This window comes from Corticium candelabrum, chromosome 3 (genome assembly GCF_963422355.1).
Source record: "Corticium candelabrum chromosome 3, ooCorCand1.1, whole genome shotgun sequence".
Lineage (NCBI taxonomy): Eukaryota > Metazoa > Porifera > Homoscleromorpha > Homosclerophorida > Plakinidae > Corticium > Corticium candelabrum.
In genome coordinates this window covers 1385280-1405750 of record NC_085087.1, presented here as the reverse complement: position 1 = coordinate 1405750, position 20471 = coordinate 1385280, and the positions used below count along the sequence as shown (strand labels likewise).

General features: G+C 40.5%; 3 protein-coding genes across 3 annotated transcripts; all 3 read left to right on the top strand.

Moving 5' to 3' along the window:
* The first annotated feature begins 904 nt into the window (after positions 1-904).
* Positions 905-1503, top strand: LOC134177131 (tropomyosin alpha-1 chain-like). The gene has a single exon (XM_062643865.1). The coding sequence runs from the start codon at positions 955-957 to the stop codon at positions 1333-1335; it is 381 nt and encodes a 126-aa protein (XP_062499849.1). The 5' UTR covers positions 905-954; the 3' UTR covers positions 1336-1503.
* Positions 1504-7992: 6489 nt separating this feature from the next.
* LOC134177046 (uncharacterized) lies at positions 7993-9015 on the top strand. The gene is made up of 3 exons (XM_062643749.1): positions 7993-8130; positions 8646-8744; positions 8791-9015. Exons 1-3 carry the CDS (start codon positions 7993-7995, stop codon positions 9013-9015), a joined length of 462 nt encoding a protein of 153 aa, XP_062499733.1.
* Positions 9016-19564: 10549 nt separating this feature from the next.
* LOC134177842 (23 kDa integral membrane protein-like) lies at positions 19565-20444 on the top strand. The gene has a single exon (XM_062644618.1). It carries the CDS (start codon positions 19579-19581, stop codon positions 20305-20307), a length of 729 nt encoding a protein of 242 aa, XP_062500602.1. The 5' UTR covers positions 19565-19578; the 3' UTR covers positions 20308-20444.
* The last annotated feature ends 27 nt before the right edge of the window (positions 20445-20471 follow it).

The following is a 20471-nucleotide window of genomic DNA, read 5'->3' as shown; positions in this document are numbered from 1 at the left end:
TTGTCTTGATGTGGTAGGGTCAAGGCATTCACAGTCTCATTTTCTCTAGAACTAATCTTGTCACCTGTCATTTTGTTTGTTTTCTTGTCCCTATAAGGCGGCTTTGCGGCAGGCTTCAGCCGTGTGATTGAGTTTGCTGCAATACGTACAAGCTTTTCCCAAGCTGGGCAGCTCTTCGGGGTGTGTACCTGACCGCAATACTCACACTTGAATGGTCTTTTTGACTTTACGGCATGTGCTGCGAGACTGTCGGTTTCCTTTGTTGTTGTTGTTGTTGTTGTTGTTGTTGTTGTGGTGGTGGTGGTGGTGGTGGTGGTGGTGGTGGCGGTGGTGGTGGTGGTGGTGGTGGTGGTGGTGGTGGTGTGTGTGTGTGTGTGTGTGTGTGTGTGTGTGTGTGTGTGGCTGTGTGTGTGTGTGTGTGTGTGTGTGTGTGTGTGTGTATGTGTGTGGCTGTGTGTGTGTGTGTGTGTGTGTGTGTATGTGTGTGGCTGTGTGTGTGTGTGTGTGTGTGTGTGTGTGTGTGTATGTGTGTGTGTGTGTGTGTGTGTGTGTGTGTGTGTGTGTGTGTGTGTGTGTGTGTGTGTGTGTGTGTGTGTGTGTTAGTATGCCCCAGTGGAAACTCCATTCTGTGGTGAAGTGATAGAAATAGATATTCATCTGGCATCGTCGTTTTGTCGAGCCGTCTTTCCGTTTTGCCGTAAATCCATATGACAAGTGCTGACGTACGCAACTAGATATATAAATATATAAATATATAAATATAATATATCTCGATCTCAATTGACATGACAAGAAAGAGGCTCGCTTCGCTCGCCAATTATTTAGTGTTTGCATGCGTTCCTAGCTGCATGTGTGTAAAGCGTGCCGGAAGGATGTAGGCAGGAAGGGTCTGGCTACGCGAGACTGGGCGGTACGTGTTCACGTCATTCTGCATTCTGTTTCCTATCCGGCACGATGGTTGACGCTTTGAAAAACAAAATGGAAAAACTTCGCCAAGACATGGTTGATGCCTCAACCGAAGCCGAAGAGGCGAAAGCTAGCGTGGAGGATGCGAGTCATCGCTGCCAAAGTCTTGACGACGACATCAAGGAACTAGAAGAGCGCTTGTCTGTTCTCGAGGACGATCTTGACAAGGCGGAAACCTCTTCAAAAGAGCAAATTCAGACACTGGAAAATGCGTTACGTGAATGGGATCAACGCGCAAGTACTGGGGAAGGCCGGGTGAGGTCGCTAGAGGGTGAGAAGGAAAAGCTAAAAAGAGCCTTGTGCGACGTCGATTTTGAAAAGGAGAGAGTGATGAAGGAGTTGGAGTCGCTTGGATCTTCTCTCGAGTAGTGAGCCGTTGTGGTTGGCCCGAGGACTGAACTTGACAGTAGGTGGTGACATTCCTTCACTGCATGTCTAGATCACGCTGAGGCGGATTGAAGACTTGTTCTGCATTTTAGATGTATTGTGTTGCGTAGGTAGTAACTGTTGTTTCTCAACGCAGTGCTGCAATGTGAATGTGCCCACTACGCGGTTAGGGAATCTGGGAGAATGTTGTAACATGTTACCGGTGCCTTTTGTTGCCCGTACATCCGAATCTCCAATAATAGTAACAGTGTAGACATGCAACCAGATGTGTATGTTGTGCGCAAAGCGCAGATTTGGACAATCCATGGATTACCTGTACAGTACGGTACGTACAACCAATGACGTGACGGAAAGGGTCTGGCTACGTGAGACTAGCCTAGACCTCAAATTACCTAGCTAGAAACCCACGGTTGGTCCATATCCATGCTTTGCACATAACATATACTTTAGAGCTGTCTGCACCACAAAGATCAGGCCGAGTTGTTTGGGAAACCTGTCCGGGCGAATTTTTCTTTGGTTGCGGTTTGCAGTGGTCTGCAAGTACGAAGCTACGGCGCAGCCGTTGACGCATCCGGATTCTCGGTAGTCAATGGACATGTTACAACCGCGATTTTGACATAAACGAAGTGCTGCCTTTTTGCGCACCTTTTGAGCAGTAACACCCACCGTTTATTGAAAGGGGCCTCAGTTTTGAACGTCGTCTGCTGAACGTTGTTTTCTCGGCACAAATCGACTTCAAATAAATTGGACGGCAGGTATAATAATTTATAATTACTTTTCTCTACGGTTAAAAAAATTTTCATTTTTCATAAATAATTTTTGGTGCAAGAACATGCTACGCACACTACCATACTAACAAGGGGTGAATATTGATACTGTTGCATGCGCTGCATACAACAAATTGTGTATTATTTATTGCGAAGTTATTTCTTGTGTGCAATTAAATAATATGCAATTAATAATACAATTAGAAAAGTGGGAAGTACTTGTACTCAGGTAATTTAATATCTCAGAACTACTACAACAAAAGATTTATTAACAGATACATAAACACTATACAATTAAAGTGACAACATATGATATGTGTGTGTACACAATATTTATTAAGCATTATCTAGTTGGTATAAACGTGTACATGAAATAATGTATAGACACTTCAATGATCATTAGATATCATTTAATTAATGCAAACAACATAACAATTATTAATGCATAGAATACGATGGATGATGATGACGACGACATATCCATAGTTCTGCTGGTTGTCACATAGCTTTATTGAGGTAATCTATATTTAGAGCTAGTATTTGGTTTAAATTAATTTAAGTTAATCAGTCATTTTGTTGTTGACACTTATAGGTGTATACATACACTGGATATGCTTTTTGCCAACTGGCATTATATTTCAAACTACACACTATGGCATTGGTTGTTATATGGTTGGTGACATGACGACAGTTATATAATGTAGTGTACACGGTGATTGCAGGTAAAAAGACTGATGTATTTTAGTGAAGCAGTGTGTTATATAGAACTGGTATGCTAACATGCGCTAAATGATTATGACTACTAAACTACTACATTACGTCACTCCTCAGATGAAGGGCTAAATTCTGAGTCTACAACATAATCATTAAAATATTGTGGGTGAAGTTTTTGGCGTTGAGATCTTTTAAGTACCTACTGCTCCTAATGTTTTTGAGACTAATTCTTTTCGAGACTCCAAAATTAATTTAGAATTTTTTTATGAATCCTAATTTTTTTAGGTCTTTGTGCACTAGCTATTAGTCAATTTTGATTTTATTATTCATTTATTTATTCTTTCAAACGGATTCAATTCTCTAAACATTTCTTTTAGTTGACATCTTGAACTGCACACTTCCGTCTAGCGGCCATTTTTGACAATGTTTCATTCGCACAAGCAGAAACCAAAAGCCTCGTCACAACAGACAATTTTCGACACCGAAAATATTTTTGTTATTACGTTATTTTTGAAGGCAAAATTTTCGAAAAGATTATTACTCAAAAAATGTAGGGAGCAGTAGGGCACTTGCGGAGCTTCATTATTTGAGCTAGAATCTGATTCAGCTAGAATCTGATTCAGCAGGTAACTTTTCCGTATTATCCGTTGAAACATCTGAAAGAATCTCTCTCTGTTGGTTTACATTTGTTGTAACATTCAAGAGATCCCTCTGTTGGTTTACAACCGTTCTAATATGGTGTTATTGTATCGCAATGGATAGTCACAGCCTTCTTTCCATATGGTTGACGAACCTTATATACCACATTGGATATTTTTAACAATCTTATAAGGTCCCATCCATCGTGGACAAAAAGAACGAGATACTTGTTTCCCTCTGCTAAGACGTTTAATCCACACTAAATCTCCAATTCTGTATGGGATGAAGTGCAACCTATTTTTTTGTACTGTCTTTGTCTTTCACTTGACCTATGACTGTAGTTTTCCCTTACCTCTCGGTATATATGTTAAGAACAGATCAATGTCAAACTGTTCTCTACATAGGCTATTTGTGATGTCGTTTTGTGTCCTGTTATTCTGCACACAGAATCTGCTGCAGCTTGTAACAATGTTCAAGGCATCCCTTTGAAAATAACTCTATATGGAATGTCTCCAATCGACTCATGATACGACGTATTGTAGGCCAGTTGGACTTGTATCAGATGATTTTGCTATGTTGTATGGTTAGAATATCTATCACCTTGCTAGCATTTTTTCAATGTTCTATTGAAACATTCTACAGCACCATTTGCTTGGGGTGATATGCCGTTGACTGTATCTAGTTGTTGGGGGTGATATGCCGTTGACTTATATATTATAGATAGTATGCCGTATCCCATGTTGACTACAATATTGCTCAAAAACTCGACTTGTGAATTATGTTCCATTGTCAGAATGAACTACTTCTGGCAGTCCATATCTACCAATCCGTTCTTGAATCTTGCAACTTACTTCTTCTGTTGTCTGTTCTTGCAATGGGAACAATTCTACATACTTGGACAATGCATCTTGGATAGCTAAGATAAATAATTTATTGTGATCCCTTGTCGGTTTGAGGTAACGGTCCTTTGATGTCTATTTTGTCTCTCTCGAATGGTTTCTCCGCTATGGGATGTTCTTTCGCAGAGCTTGCGCTCTTTGATGTGGTGGCATCATTTCTCCACATGTATGACAAGATTTGGTGTAATCCATTACATCTTTATTTACAGTGCTCCACCAAAATCGATCCAATATTCGAGTCAATGTTTTCTTGACACCCTGATGCCCTGAGAAAGCATTATCATGCGCCAGCCAAAGTAATTCAGCTATCAGAGCAATAGGTGCGACAGTCTGTGATTCCCTTGAGGTGATGTTCTATGTAATATTCCATCTTTAGATATTTTAACTTCTCTGCAGTCAACATTGTAATTGTAGCTGTTCTGGTTGATCCAAACTCGATTGCTTCAGTGTATTTCCACTGACATGGCTAAGATGCTGCCGATAGCACAGGATCTTTCCTCTGGCAATCCTTGAAAGTGCTTGTCGGTCAACAATCACTCAACGTACAAACTTTGGTGAGCCTCCTTGAGGTGAAAGAGTGATGTGGGACTTGCTATATTTTCTTCCTGAGTAAACTGTTCTTCATTACCAAATCCAAGACAACTGAGGGCATTAACCACTCTAGTTTGATCTTCTTTTATGTATTCAGTAGTGAAACAGTATTCCTGTAATTCCACTATCCATCTAGCATGACGACCCCATGGATCTTTGGCAGTAGATAGATAGTGGAGTGGAAAATGATCAGTCCGCAGCAAAACTTTTGTGCCAAGCAAATGGTGTCGGAAATGATGAGTTGCCATAACAACAATTGTAAGAAATTCTCTATCATATGTAGAGTTCGTCTGTCTGTTTTAGATAAAATTCTACTAAAATATGCAATTGGTCTTATAGTCCTTCTGAACTTTCTTGCGCCAGTTCTGCATCAATCCCTACAGTTATATGTAGTCAAAACTATTGGTTTATCTGGCACAGGATGAGCCAAGATCGGTGCTGTAGGTAGTTTTTGCTTTAAAATATTACATGCATTTTGACACTGAGTTGACCACTGAAATTTCTGTTCTCCATGCAGCTAACATAGATGTCAAAGGTGCTGCAATTGTAGCATACCATGGAATAAATCGACAATAAAAACCAATGATGCCCAAGAAAACCTTTACCTAGCTCTTTTACAGTAGTAGGTGTAGGTATTCTTTCAATAGCAGCAGCCTTCCTAGCTCAGGATTAATTCCTTCCGCACTGATATGAAATCCACAGAATATTGCCTGAGTTGTAGCAAATTGTCATTTCTTAGCATTAAGTCGAAGTCGGTGTTTGTGAAGAGTTAATTGAAAAATGCTTAATTGTTTCAACCAATCCAAATGTAATTGGAATGTATCTGAGATTATACAAAGATCATCTATATAAAGGACTGCTGAATTGGTGTTAGATGTCCCAGAACTAGTGACATCATTTGACAAAACGTTGCTGGAGCCCCCTTAAACCCAAACGGCATTCAGTTAAATTCCTAAAACCTGAAGGTGTCTGGAATGCTGTCTTTTTCTTATTTCTTTCCGCGATTGGTACCTGAAATATCCAAGTGCCAAGTCCAGAATGCTAATATTTTGCTTCTGATAATGACTCGATCACATCTTGAAGGTTCCCTGTTGGTACTGTCGTGTCTTTAGTTTTAGCATTTAACTGTCTATAGTCTACGCATAAACAAAGACTTCTATGACCATGTCTAACTGAACATACAGCTAGGTGATGCATATCCGGAAGTAGATGGTTGAATAATCCCATCTCGCTGTAATTTTCTCATCTCACCTTCAACCTCAGCTTTCCATTTTGTAGGTAGATGTCGAGGGCGCCAGGCTCTATAGTTCCCCAAATTGTGGTTTCTTGCCCAGGTTCGACTATAGGACACTGCTTGGCGAATACACCCCACCAAACTTCAATAGACGCATTCCAGACCTTGTTGGTTGGAATGTTGTCATTTCTTTCCCTTTCAAGAACAACTTTCTATTAGCAACATCTATCTGGACCTCAAGAGTTGACAGAATATCAGTGCCCAAAACCCTATAGTCAATTCCTTTCACAACATAAAATGAACTGTATACCCTACGAGATCCCGACTGAAATGAGGTAACTACAGTTCCCTCGCACCTTTAACGTAGTACCATCAACCATCAACCAATATTGGTTGGTGAACAATATTCCTTCTAACTGTCAAGTGGTATCAAGCTGATGTTTGCTTCTGTATCCATAAAAAAGGAAGAGGTTGGTGGTTAATATTAGCGTTAACCATAATTAGACCGTGAAGAGCAGTGGCTAAGTTAGAGATCTGACCTCTTTGAGGCAGGAGATGTAGCAGTACAGTTTAGGGCAATATGCCCCTGTCTCAACCGTCGATGACAATCATGAAAATGAGGATAACTAGACCGGAGTTGGTTATATGATATCACCACAACTAACATATCTTGCTAAGCATTGGATCGCAAGGTTGCTGATACTTCCTACTTCTAGGTGTCCACTTCCGACCGCATCGACTGCACTGTCACTTGGGTATGTAAACTGTCGTTGCCAAGAGCGGTAGCTGTCTGAGGAGTAGATGACACATCATGTAGGTTTCCATGTCACATCCGGAAACTTGATTGACGGCTGCTGAAGCCAGTAAACTGCTTTGGTTGACTGGACTTGTATATGCCGGTGCCGGTGTTACAGTCTAATCGAAGTTGATTTACCTCCTCAGCCAATTCTTTGACATTTTCGGAATTAGTTATTTTGTCCCTTCTCAACAGAACTTGGAATTTCTTTGGTAGAGACCGAATTCCCTGCATGGCTAGAGTAATCACGATTCGCTGTTAAATTCTTGATATGCCAGCTGCACCAACCTGCTAATGACATGTGCACAAGTCGTTGGTGGTTCTTCGAATTGTCTTCACTTTCTGCCGCGCAGCTCTTGCAAGACACCTATCTATTGCCCCACTAAAGAACTCCTTTGCTGAAACTGCAATAATGTCAAAATCATGTTTTCTCCATTCTCCAAACCTCGATAATTCTCAAAAGCAGCTCCTTCCAATCATGATGCTAAGGCGGGTGCCTTCTTCTCACCTTCGAAACTCTTGAGTGCTGTTTTACGCTCCATAAAATGCACTCTAACCAACTGAGCTATCACACCACACACACACACACACACACACACACACACACACACACACACACACACACACACACACACACACACACACACACTCACTCACTCACTCACTCGCTCACACACACACCTCCTCTTCCTGTATTGCTTTCGTCTAAATGGACACTGCAACACTTGTGCTAGATCCTTCAGAAGACCTCAAGACATGGCACATTACAATTGTGATGTAATTTGATATAACAGAGGAACATGAGTCATTAGTTCACGCCATCTTTGTAGCCGGAGGCCACAAGACAGAAGGCATCATCATCATGATGGCCTACTTCCAGGTCCAAGTCCAGGTGTGTGTGTGTGTGTGTGTGTGTGTGTGTGTGTGTGTGTGTGTGTGTGTGTGTGTGTGTGTGTGTGTGTTTGTATATATATCAAAAGTTGGATTTGTTGCTGCCCAATGATTGAAATAAATCTTGGCGAGTCATTGAGCTCTGATGAGAAACAACAATTGGAGAACCTTCTAAAACGTCGTCAGGACGTGTTTGCATATCCAGGCAATGAAGGGTATTCAGTGGATGTTGCACAAATGCTTCCGGTTATTACTAACTCCTCTATAGCCTGCCGTCCTCGACGTCTACCTATAATTGTGAAGGCTAGCTAGCTGAGGTTGAAGAAGTGGTGAGATCTACTTCCGGATATACAGCACCTGGCTACATGTCCAGTTAGAACGAGTGATGCGAGTCTTGTTTATGCATAGACTATAGACAGTTAAATGCTAGAACTAAAGGCACAGCAGTACCAACAGGGAACCTTCAAGAGGTCAGCGAGTCATTATCAGGAGCAAGATATTTTAGCATTCTAGACTTGGCAAGTAGATACTTTCAGGTGCCAATTGCGGAAAGAGATAAGAGAATTCAGCGTCCTGGACACCTTCAGGTTTGTAGGAATTTAACAGAATGCCGTTTGGATTGAAGGGGGTCCCAGCAACCTTTGTCGAATGATGTCACTAGTTCTGGGACACTTAAGTCGAAGTCCGTGTTTGTGAAGAGTTGTAAATGCTTGTTCCAACTGATCCAAATGTAATTTGAATGTATCTGAGACTATACAAAGGTCATCTATAATGCTAAGAAATGCCAATTTGCTACAACTCAGGCAATATTCTGTGGATTTCATATCAGTGTGGAAGGAATGAATCTTGAATTAGGGAAGGTTAATTGCTGCTATTGAAAAAATGTGTACACCTACTACTGTAAAGGAGGTAAAGGTTTTCTTGGGCATCACTGGCTTTTATCATCGATTTATTCCACGGTATGCTACAGTTGCAGCACTTTTGACGTCTATGTTAGCTGGAGAACAGAGATGTCAGTGGTCAACTCAGTGTCAAAATGCTTTCAATATTTTGAAGCGGAAACTGTCTACAGCACCGATCTTGGCTTATCCTGTGGCGGATAAACCATTTGTTTTGGCTTGTTGGGATTAGCGCAGAACTGGCACAAGAACATTCGGAAGGACTTTAAGACCGATTGCATATTTTAGTAGAGTTTTATCTGAAACAGAGAGATGATACTCTACATATGATAGAGAAATTTCTGACAATTGTTAGTGCAATTTGTCATTTCGGACACCATTTGCGTGGCACAGAATTTTGCTGCAGGCTGTGTTAGATGGATACCGGAATTACAGGAATACTGTTTCACTAGTGAATACATAAAGGAGATCAAAACAGAGAGGTGGATGCCTTCAGTCGTCTTGGATTTGGTAATGAAGAAGAACAGTTTACTCAGGAAGAGAATATGGCAAGTCCCACATCACTCTTTTCGCCTCAAGGAGGCTCACCAAAAGTTTGTATGTTGAGCAATTGTTGGACGACAGTCACTTTCAAGGATTTCCAGAGGAGAGATCTTGTGCTATCGGCAGCATCTAGCCATGTTAGTGGAGATACACTGAAGCAATCGAGTTTGGATCAACCAGAACAGCTACAATTACAATGTTTACTGCAGAGAAGTTAACATATCTAAAGATGGAATAGTACATAGAACATCACCTCAAGGGAATCACAGATTGTCATACCTATTGCTCTGATAGCTGAATTACTTTGGCTGACGCATGATAATCCTTTCTCAGGGAATCAGGGTGTCAAGAAGACATTGACTCGGATATTGGATCGATTTTTGTGGACCACTGTAAATGAAGATGTAATAGATTACACCAAATCTTGTCATACATGTGGAGAAATGATGCCACCACATCAAAGAGCGCAAGCTCTGTTGAAAGAACACCCCATTGCGGAGAGACCATTTGAGAGAGTCGAAATAGACATTCAAGGACCATTACCTCTCATCTGTGAGAGGCTGTACCTGCTGGTACAAAGTGAAATATATTGTGTGTGTCGTTATGCCCCTCCATAATGGGCAAGTGGGGTCTTTACCCCCATCTGGGTGCCAACCAACCCGGCAGGTGAGCCCAGCTGGGTACATGTTTCCGTGCAGTCCATACGGCGATCAATGACTAGCCAATTCAATATAGATTGCAGGCATTATTATTATTATTATTATTATTATTATTTTATTATTATTATTATTATTTGTGTCGTTATGCCCCTCCATAATGGGCAAGTGGGGTCTTTACACCCATCTGGGCACCCACCAACCCGGCAGGTGAGCCCAGCGGGGTACATGTTTCCGTGTAGTCCATGCGGCGATCAATGACTAGCCAATTTGATATAGATTGCAGGCATTACGGTGACCGTGTACTCGATACAGCATGCCTAGTGGATATCAATGACCACCAGGAAAGCACTGGACGTCATCGTCAACGGACCGTTCGCCAGACCACAGAAACTCCCCAACGACTGAAACGAGTCATAGTCTCATGGATAAAGCTAGAGAAACATGAGAAAGAAAGACAGACAAGTTCACAATGTTATTTATTTATTTTATTATTATTATTATTATTATTATTATTATTATTACCTTGAACCAACAAGGGATCACAATTTATCTTAGTTATTCAGGATGCATTTCCGAGTATGTAGAATTGTTTTCATTGCAACAACAGTCAACAGAAGAAGAAAGTTGGAGGAATGGATTGGTAGATATGGACTGCCAGAAGTAATTCATTCCGACAATGGAACAAGTTTTACAAGTTGAGGTTTTGATCAATTTTGTAGTCAATATGGGATACGACATACCACTGTCTACAACGGAACTGAGTACATACTTATACTGTACATTTCAAATGTCTTGATCACAATTCTGAAAAATGACGACTACCTACCAGGTTTATACCTAATCTAAATTACTAGGAAGTTTGCATGTTTACTTCCATGACAGGGTTTCAACAAATACGTATTGTCTCGCTAGGGCTTCAAGGCGTTTCAGTAGATGGTCAGAAACTCCGTTGCATTGTGTTACTCACCAACGCGAGGTGCCACCTATGGATACCATACAACTAGTATGTATCTACGTATAGTGACTTGGGTTCAAAAGTTTCAACCACTGTATCTTTACATTACTTCTACACTCTCCTATAGAAGATTTATTTTTACGAGTTTCAGCTCATTCAGAATTTAGTACACTTTTGAGCTAGTTTAGCAACTTGATTTTGCATTTCAAACGTTAATAGTCTTTACTGCAAATGCTACGAGTAGACAACACAAGAGAGTCGCCTAGAAAAGGTACAACTGTGAAGAATAGAGAGAGATGTCACTAGTAGCGTGGGACAGCCTATGCAGTATGATGGAGCCAACTCTCTCATTACTATAATTGGAAATACAAATGCTTGCCAAATCTTGAGAAACGTTTCTGCTATATGTTGCTGAGAAAAATAACCAACATTTATTTATATATTGAGCCAAGATCATTAGTCTGGGAATCAACAAAATCATTGTCTCAACAGCATGGCCAGCACAAAGCCCAACTTTAAATTCTGTTTGTCCGTCCTACTGTATACTGTCTGTTTCCATGTCTGTCTGTCTGTCTTTCTGTCTGTCTTTCCATATACTGTATGTTCATAAATGAAGTTAGATACAATATAGCAAGCAAGACTAAGTACAGTTTGCACTGTTCAACTGCTAAAATACAACTTGCAAATTATAAGTACAGTAAAGGGGCATAAATTTTACTGTCTGTCTGTCTGTCTGTCTTTCTGTTTTTATTGACTGTTTAAATTTAGCAATGTAATGACTGTCTAAATCAACCAATATTGACTGTGCATATCACAATCAATATTGACTGTATATATCAATCAATATTGAGTGTATATATCTATCAATATTGACTGTATACATTAATTAGTATGGATTTATACGGTCAAAATTCATTCATATATACAATCAATATTGATAGATATAAAACAGTAGATTTCTGCCATGCTGATATGGATTTATGTCAATACATGTAGAAACATAGCCAGGTGTCAAATTTTACTAAATGTGTCTTACTATTGCTTTATTGCAATAACTGTTGCATAATCAATGGAGCTGAAGCTAAAGATGAGCAACACTTTGAACAACTATTCCTTATCAGGACCTCAATTGCAAGAGACGGTATATATATAGCCAATGATCTTAAGACACGACTTGAAGTCAATAGTGATTGAAATATACAGTAAAACAGACAGACAGAAATAGACAGTGCCTCTAGTTTTTTAGCACTTTGGGCGTTGTGGAGAAGGGCCACTAATTACTTTAATGCAATTGCAAGTATGTGGAGAGATGAGAACAGACGAACAAATGTTGCTGAGTTTAAGACACAATGGAGGAGATGGTTTTCAATTCACCTGCAACGTTGCAATGCAAGTGTGCTGACAAGAAAACTCATGATGATCGGTTCTGGACCTAAGACCCTTAGTAGAAACAGACTTGCACAACTTGTAGTTAATTAAGTAGCTTCTTTTAAGCTTTATCCCCATATGGGGCTAATGTATTATGTAGTAATTATTATGTAGAGGACTTTAATTAGGTTTGCTTTTAGAGTTGATGGAAATTTCATTGTAATGGAAATATATGTATTAACAGACAGACGGATGACAGACAGTCAGTGACATACGTTTACGTCCCTTACTGTACTTATAATTTGCAAGTTGTATTTAGCAGTTGGACAGTGCATGTCAACTGTACCTAGCCTTGCTTGCTATATTGTATCTAACTTCATTTATGAACATACAGTATATGGAAAGACAGACATGCAAACAGACAGCATACATTAAGACGGACAAACAGAATTTAAAGTTGGGCTTTGCTGGCCATGCTGTTGAGACAATGATTTTTTGTTGATTTCCAGACTAACTGATCTTGGCTCTATATAAAGAAATGTTGGTTATCTTTCTCAGCAACATATAGCAGAAATGTTTCTCAAGATTTGGCAAGTATTTGTGTTTCCATTGATAGTAATGAGAGAGTTGGCTCCATCATACTGCATAGGCTGTCCCACGCTACTAGTGACATCTCTTTCTATTCTTCACAGTTTTACCTTTTCCAGGCAACTCTTTTGTGTTGTCTACTCGTAGCATTTGACAGTAAAAGACTATTAACGTTTGGAATACGAAATCAAGTTGCTAAACTAGCTCAAAAGTGTACTAAATTCTGAATGAGCCGAAACTCGTAAAAAACGAATCTTTCTGTAGGAGAGTGCAGAAGTAATGTACAGATGCAGTGGTTGAAACTTTTGAACCCAGGCACTGTACGTAGATACATATTACAACAAACAAAGGGACAAAGAACAAACGAAACCAAAATTACAACTACCCACATACTTGTCAATAGGTTATTGAAATCACCCAACAGACAGATGTCATCTTTCTTGGTTTGTACATGTAAATGTCAAGAAATATTTCATTACTTCACAAGGTAACATAGCACAATTTAGTATCAAATATCTATAGTAAAACTCTGCTGTGTATTAGCACAACAACAAATCCAACTGTTGATATCTGACAAATATTTGCTGTTCAAATATGTGCGTGCACACACACAGTATCTAATTATTTGTAATTTAGTAGTATAGTAGTCATAATTATTTAGCGCACGCTAGCATACCATTTCTATCTAACACACTGCTTCATTACAATACATCAGTCTTTTTACTTGCAATTACCTTGTACACTACATTGGTGACAAGAGCGGGATTTTATAATGCAGGGTGACATGCTGCAGGTGTTTAATGGAACCGGAAATTTACTTTCCTTTTTGGATCATGTAATTAGATACTGTGTGTGTGTGTGTGTGTGTGTGTGTGTGTGTGTGTGTGTGTGTGTGTGTGTGTGTGTGTGTGTGTGTGTGTGGTGTGTGATAGCTCAGTTGGTTAGACTGCATTTTATGGAGTGTAAACCAGTGCTCAAGAGTTTTGAAGGTGAGAATAAGGCACTCGCCTTAGCATCCCGATTGGAAGGAGCTGCTTTTGAGAATGATCAACATTTGGAGAAAAAACGAAAAACTGGATTTTGACGTTATTGCAGCTTCATTAATAAAGAAGGAGTTTCTTAGTGGGGCGATACATAGGTGTCTTGCTGTGGAAGAACTGCCGTGGCAGAAAGTGGAGGCAATTTGAGGAACTACTAGTGGTTTGTGCACATGGCATTAGCAGGTTGGTGCAGCTGGCATATCCAGAATTTAACAGCGAGTCCTGATACTTTAGCCATGCAGGGACGCATTCCTAGATGGTCTTCCAAAGGAATTCCAAGTTCTGTTGAGAAGGGACAAAATAGCTAATTCCGGAAATGTCAAAGAATTGGCCGAGAAGGCAAATCAACTTCGATTAGCCGGAATTTCCTTAGCCAGACTGGCACCAGCACATACAAGTCCAGTCAGTCAAAGCAGTTTACTGGCTTCAGCAGCCGTCAGTCAAGTTTCCGGATGTGACTTGGAAACCTACATGATGTGTCATCTACTTGTCAGACAGCTACCCTTTTGGCAACAACAGTTTACATACCCAAGTGACAGTGCAGTCGATGCGATGCGTTGTCACGGTCGGAAGTGGACTCCTAGAAGCAGGAAGTATCACCAACCTTACAATCCAATGCTTAGCAAGATATGTTATATTTGTGGTGATATCATATAACCAACTCTGTCTAGTTGTCCTCACATGATTTTCATCGATGTTTGAGACCGGGCATATTGCCCTAAACTGTACTGAAGCATTTCCTGCCTCAAAGAGAGGTGGTTGGATCACTAATTTGACAGCAACCTCTTCCTTTTTTGATGAATACAAGCGCAGACATCAACTTGATACTACTTGACAGCTAGAAGGAATATTGTTCACCAACCAATAATGGCTGATGGTACTACATTAAGGTGCGAGGGAACTGTAGTTACGTCATTTCAGTTGGGATCTCGTAGTAGAGATACACTGAAGCAATCGAGTTTGGATCAACCAGAACAGCTGCAATTACAATGTTTACTGCAGGAGAAGTTAACACTATCTAAAGATGGAATATTACATAGAACATCATCTCAAGGGATTTGTAGATTGTCGTACCTATTGCTCTGATAGCTAAAGTACTTCGGCTGGCACATGATAATGCTTTTTCAGGGCATCAGGGTGTCAAGAAGACGTTGACTCAGATATTAGATCGATTTTGGTGAAGCACTAGCTGTAAATAAAGATGTAATGGATTACACCGAATCTTGTCATACATGTGGGGAAACTATGCCACTACATCAAAGAGCACGAGCTCTGTTGAAAGAACGTCACATAGCGGAGAAACCATTTGAGAAAGGCGAAATAGACATTCAGGGACCATTACCTTGAACCGACAAGGGATCAACATTTATCTTAGTTATTCAGGATGCATTTTCCAAGTATGTAGAATTGTTTCCATTGCAACCACAGACAACAGAAGAAGTAAGCTGCAAGATTCAAGAATGGATTGGTAGATATGGATTGCCAGAAGTAGTTCATTCTGACAATGGAACATATTGTACGAGTTGAGTTTTTCATCAATTTTGTAGTCAACATGGGATACGGCATACTATATATACTATATATCTTTGGTATTATTAGAGCAGCTAAGCTGCTCTACATTCAAAATACAAGCTAGTGTACTGTCCGCGTACAAGACAAAAGAAGAAACTAAAAAGACCACTATATAGCAGATAAGAGTTATAGAATAGTACAGTAGATAAACAAAGAGGCCTGAAAAGCGCTGAAATAGGGTTGAAGTGTGACATGCTCCAGAATCCAGTCTGAGTTCATCTGCTAGAAACGATATGAAGACGAAGAAGTATATACCAGAGAACAAACAGCAAATGAATGAATAAGAGGAAGAAGACCTGAAGAGCACGGGAAGACGGGTGAGTGTGTGACAAACTTTAGGTTTTGCCCAACTGCACCATTTGCCACAAGACAGAAAGAAGTCTCCACATCAATGGAAAAGAAGAAAGGTTGAACATGAACAATGCAGAAGATGAAAAATTGAAGAGCACTGAAGAATGGGTGAAAGTGCGGCAACATCCAATACTCCATACGACTGCAGTGACTAGAGGTAAAAAGAAAAGAATCCAAGAAAGAGAAATCAGAAGAAGCAAACCAGATGAGCAAAGAAAACTGAAGAGCGCTGGGTACGTGTTGAAGATGCGGCAAGCTTCAGAAACTTGACCAACTGTTCCACTCGATGACAAATGAGGCAGCAAGAAATCAGTAGAGTCGTCACAAACAGCTAAAGTCGTTGAAACAATACAAATGTAAACCGGAATATGCAGAGCACTGGAAGTAGGGTGAAGATGCGGCAAACTCCATGTTCCCATTGACCTGTATACTCCAACGGACAAATAAAATATGGACAATAGGAATATGACGAGTTGACAGTTGCCCACACAACAATAAAGCCAATGAAAAGTGTTCATTCCTGAAATAGGGTCCCATCACCAGAATAGGGACTGATGCAGACAGCCAGAGTGGCAAAAGCCACAATGACAGTCTGAAAAGATGACGACCTTCTCTTCTCTTGTTCCTTTAGCAATAGATGGCTACAATAATTTTCTAGCCATACATCCGGGATATAATATATATATATATATATATTCCTTTTTTATAATTCAATATTTTATTCTTTCAAAGCGCATCCTTACAGGACAACGTCAGTCTCTCTAGAATCAGTCTATAGAATTAAGCAACCACAAAGCTACTGCAAGTTGTTCATTGACTCAAGGTTGAAATGATGTCTTGGGTGCTATACTTTTCAATGTGCGTAAACTGTTTGGCGTCCACAGACCAAGAGACTCAACAACAAGTGGTTCAAATATGCTTCCTGTTGTGGATAAAATCGTTTGATGCCGTCAGACTTTCTCATTTTCCTCCGCTTCTGCTGCTGCTCCTATAGAGTTATTTTCAAAGAGATGCCTTGAACATTGTTACAAGCTGCAACAGATTGAGTGACAGATGCTGTGTGCAGAATAACAGGACACAAGACGACATCACCAATGGCCTATGTAGAGAACAGTTTGACATTGATCTGTTCCTAACATTATACTGAAAGGTAAGGGAACAATCATAGGTCAAGTAAAAGACAAGACAGTACAACAAATCAAAGTTGCACTTTATCCCATACAGTAGTGGAGATTTAGTGTGGATTACACGTCCTAGCAGAGGGAAACAAGTATCTCGTTCATTTTGTCCACAACGGATGAGACTTTATAAGGTTGTTAAAAATATCCGATGTGGTATATATAATAAGGTTTGCCGACCATATGGAAAGAAGGATGTGACTATCAATCACGATAGAATAACATTGGATGTACAACGTGACTCTTGGTTTAATATAGATATTAGAACGGATGTAAACCAACAGAGGGATCTTTTGGATACAACAAATGTAAACCAACTGAGAGAGATTCTTTCAGATGTTTCAACGGACTTTATGAGGATAATCCAGTAGAGTTACCTGGTCCGGTTGAATCAGATTCTAGCCCAAATAATGAAGCTCTGCAAGTACCCTACTGCTCCTAGTGTTTTTGAGTAATAATCTTTTTGGAAAGGTTGCCTTAAAAAAAATAATAGGATAACAGAAAAAATAGTATTTTGGTGTCGAAATTGTCAGTTGTCTGGGTATTTGGTTTTGCGCAGTTCAAAATGCTGACTAGAAATGTTTAGAGAATTGAATCAGTTAATAAAATCGAAAATTGACTAATAGCTAGTGTACAGGAAGACCTAAAAATTAGGATCCATAAAAAATTCTAAATTAATTTTGGAGTCTCGAAAATAATTAGTCTTGAAAACATTAGGAGCAGCAGGCTACTTAGAAGATCTCAATGCCAAAGACTTTGCCCACAATACTTGAACGATTATATTGTAGACTCGGACTTTGGCCCTTCGTCTGAGGTGTAGTGATGTAATGTAGTAGTCTAGTAGTCATAATTATTTAGGGCACGTTAGCATACCACTTTTAGCTAACACGCTGCTTCATTACAATACATGTCTTTTTACCTTCAATCACCTTGTACACTACATTATTGCCGAGCATAGCAAGGCTTCTAATCCCCGTCGCACAACAGAAAGGGGCGTGGTCCTATATGGCAGTCCATCGAACTCTTCGTGTGTGTGTGTGTGTGTGTGTGTGTGTGTGTGTGTGTGTGTGTGTGTGTGTGTGTGTGTGTGTGTGTGCGTGTGCGTGTGTGTGTTTGTGTATGTGGTGCGATAGCTCAGTTGGTTAGAGAGTCATCTTATGGAGTGTTTACATCCAGGACCTTGAAGGGTTGCAAGTTCAAGTCACAGTGATGGCGAGCTATGGCATAATTTCCTTTTGATTAAGCAAGAAACTAACACACATTTGCTTCTGTTGACTCAGGAGTATAAATGAGTACTTGGTCATTGACTGGGGTCCTAAGCGGCCATCGGCTGTGACATGACATCAGCCATTGGGGTCTTGGTGAGACTTCGGGTGCTCACGCCACAGTTTGCTTTACAAGTCGGTGCTCCTGCGAGTGCCTGGCCCAACTCCATAAATTTGCTAACGCAGGCCCAGAGTTGCCTGAGTAGTGCACAGGGCCCAACTTGACAGCTGAGGGGTGTGTCTTCTGAGAGGCAGCTCCTTACTTTTAGGATTTAGGATTTAGGTGTGTGTGTGTGTGTGTGTGTGTGTGTGTGTGTGTGTGTGTGTGTGTGTGTGTGTCGTGTGTGTGTGTGTGTGCATGTGTGCGTGGGTGCCTCTGTGTGTGCATCTGTGTGTGTGTGTGTGTGTGTGTGTGTGTGTGTGTGTGTGTGTGTGTGTGTGTGTGTGTGTCGTGTGTGTGTGTGTGTGTGCATGTGTGCGTGCGTGTGTGCCTCTGTGTGTGCATCTGTCTGTGTGTGTGTGTGTGTGTGTGTGTGTGTGTGTGTGTGTGTGTGTGTGTGTGTGTGTGTGTGTGTGTGTGTGTGTGTGTGTGTGTGTGTGTGTGTGTGTGTGTGTGTGTGTGTGTGTCTGTGTGTGTGTGTGTGTGCGTGTGTGGGTGCCTCTGTGTGTGTGCGTGTGCGAGCGTGCGTGCGTGTGATAAATGTTGTTGTATTGTGTTGCGTAGAGTAAGACAACTAATAAAAACACAACATCTGATTTTCTCATTATTAATTAATTAAGCTTCTAGCTAGTACAACAGTTGTTACTGGCAACTGTTAGCTACTGTAATTATTTTAATTGAAGCAATTAAGTCTACTTCTCTTACTGAAGCGCTATCTAGAGTTGCAATTATTTATTAGGCTCTAGTTAGAGCTCCTTTTGGAAGCAATTTTCTTAGAGGCGTTTGGCTACCAGAATCATTGTAAAACAGGTAACAAGATTGCGTAGATGGGGCCTGGATCACTACTGTAACCTGCAACATTTTCTAAATGGAAATTGAGGAACTCACTGTTCAACCTAGCATGTTTCCCTTTATTTTTGAAATTATTGGTAGTGTAGCACCTTACATTCTACAATGATCCCAATGACTAATTAGGTGAGCCCCTCTAAGTGAGGCGCCTAGTGGAATTTTCGCTAATTATTCTTGCACTCTAATGGGAGAGCCATTATTGATGATTATTATTAATTTTAGAGGCTCTATAATTAGAATACTTACATCATTTTTGGATAGGTACGCATGCGCAGTAGGCCCTATTGTGCAAATATGGAAGCGCTCAAACTGTACAAGCTGTTGCTACTGGTGTTTCAAATTGTCAACTGCTTAGTAGCCGTTGTTGTTGTATACGTCGGTGCGGCTTTACTTCAGCACGACGACACTTATGCAGTCTTTCTAGGATCTCGCAACGTGGCTGGCCCTGCGGCAGCGACCATAGTGGCAGGTGTAGTTCTCTTTTCTGTTGGTGCAACAGGCTGTATCGGCGCAATAAAAGAGAACACGCTAGCTCTAGCGATCTTCGGTATTCTCCAACTGTGCGCTTTGCTGTTGGAGTTGACAGGAGGTGCTATTGCTATTTCGTACAAGCAGGAGGCCAAACAGACTGTTCGAAGCCAATTTAACAGCCACATGAAGGACTACGACAATGCCAAAGTGAAAAAGCAAATAGACGATGTTCAGAAAGATCTACATTGCTGTGGAGCAGAAGGACCCGAGTCATGGCACAAGATCAACATGAGCGTTCCGCTATCCTGCTGTGAGCACGCCAACAGCACAACTTGCTTGACTAAAAATTACTGCGACGGCTGCGTGAACTCATTGTTCAGTTTACTGAAGAAAAACTTGCTTCCAATAGCTGGTGTCACCATCACTTTTGCTTTTGTGCAGCTATTTAGTGTATCTGTTGGAGTACTGATGTATCGGAAAAAGAGAAGAGAAGTTCGCTACCAGGAGATGGCAGAAATGGTCTGAACTTGAACAAGGACAGTGACATGGACTGGAGACTTGATGTTTACGTTGTGTTCTTATGTTTTTATGCCAGTAGTTGGTTGATGTATTTATTATAGTACAGGACTGTAAATAACAAGACATCTTTTTGTTTCTGTAAAGTAGGCAACTCACTGCATGGTCACGTG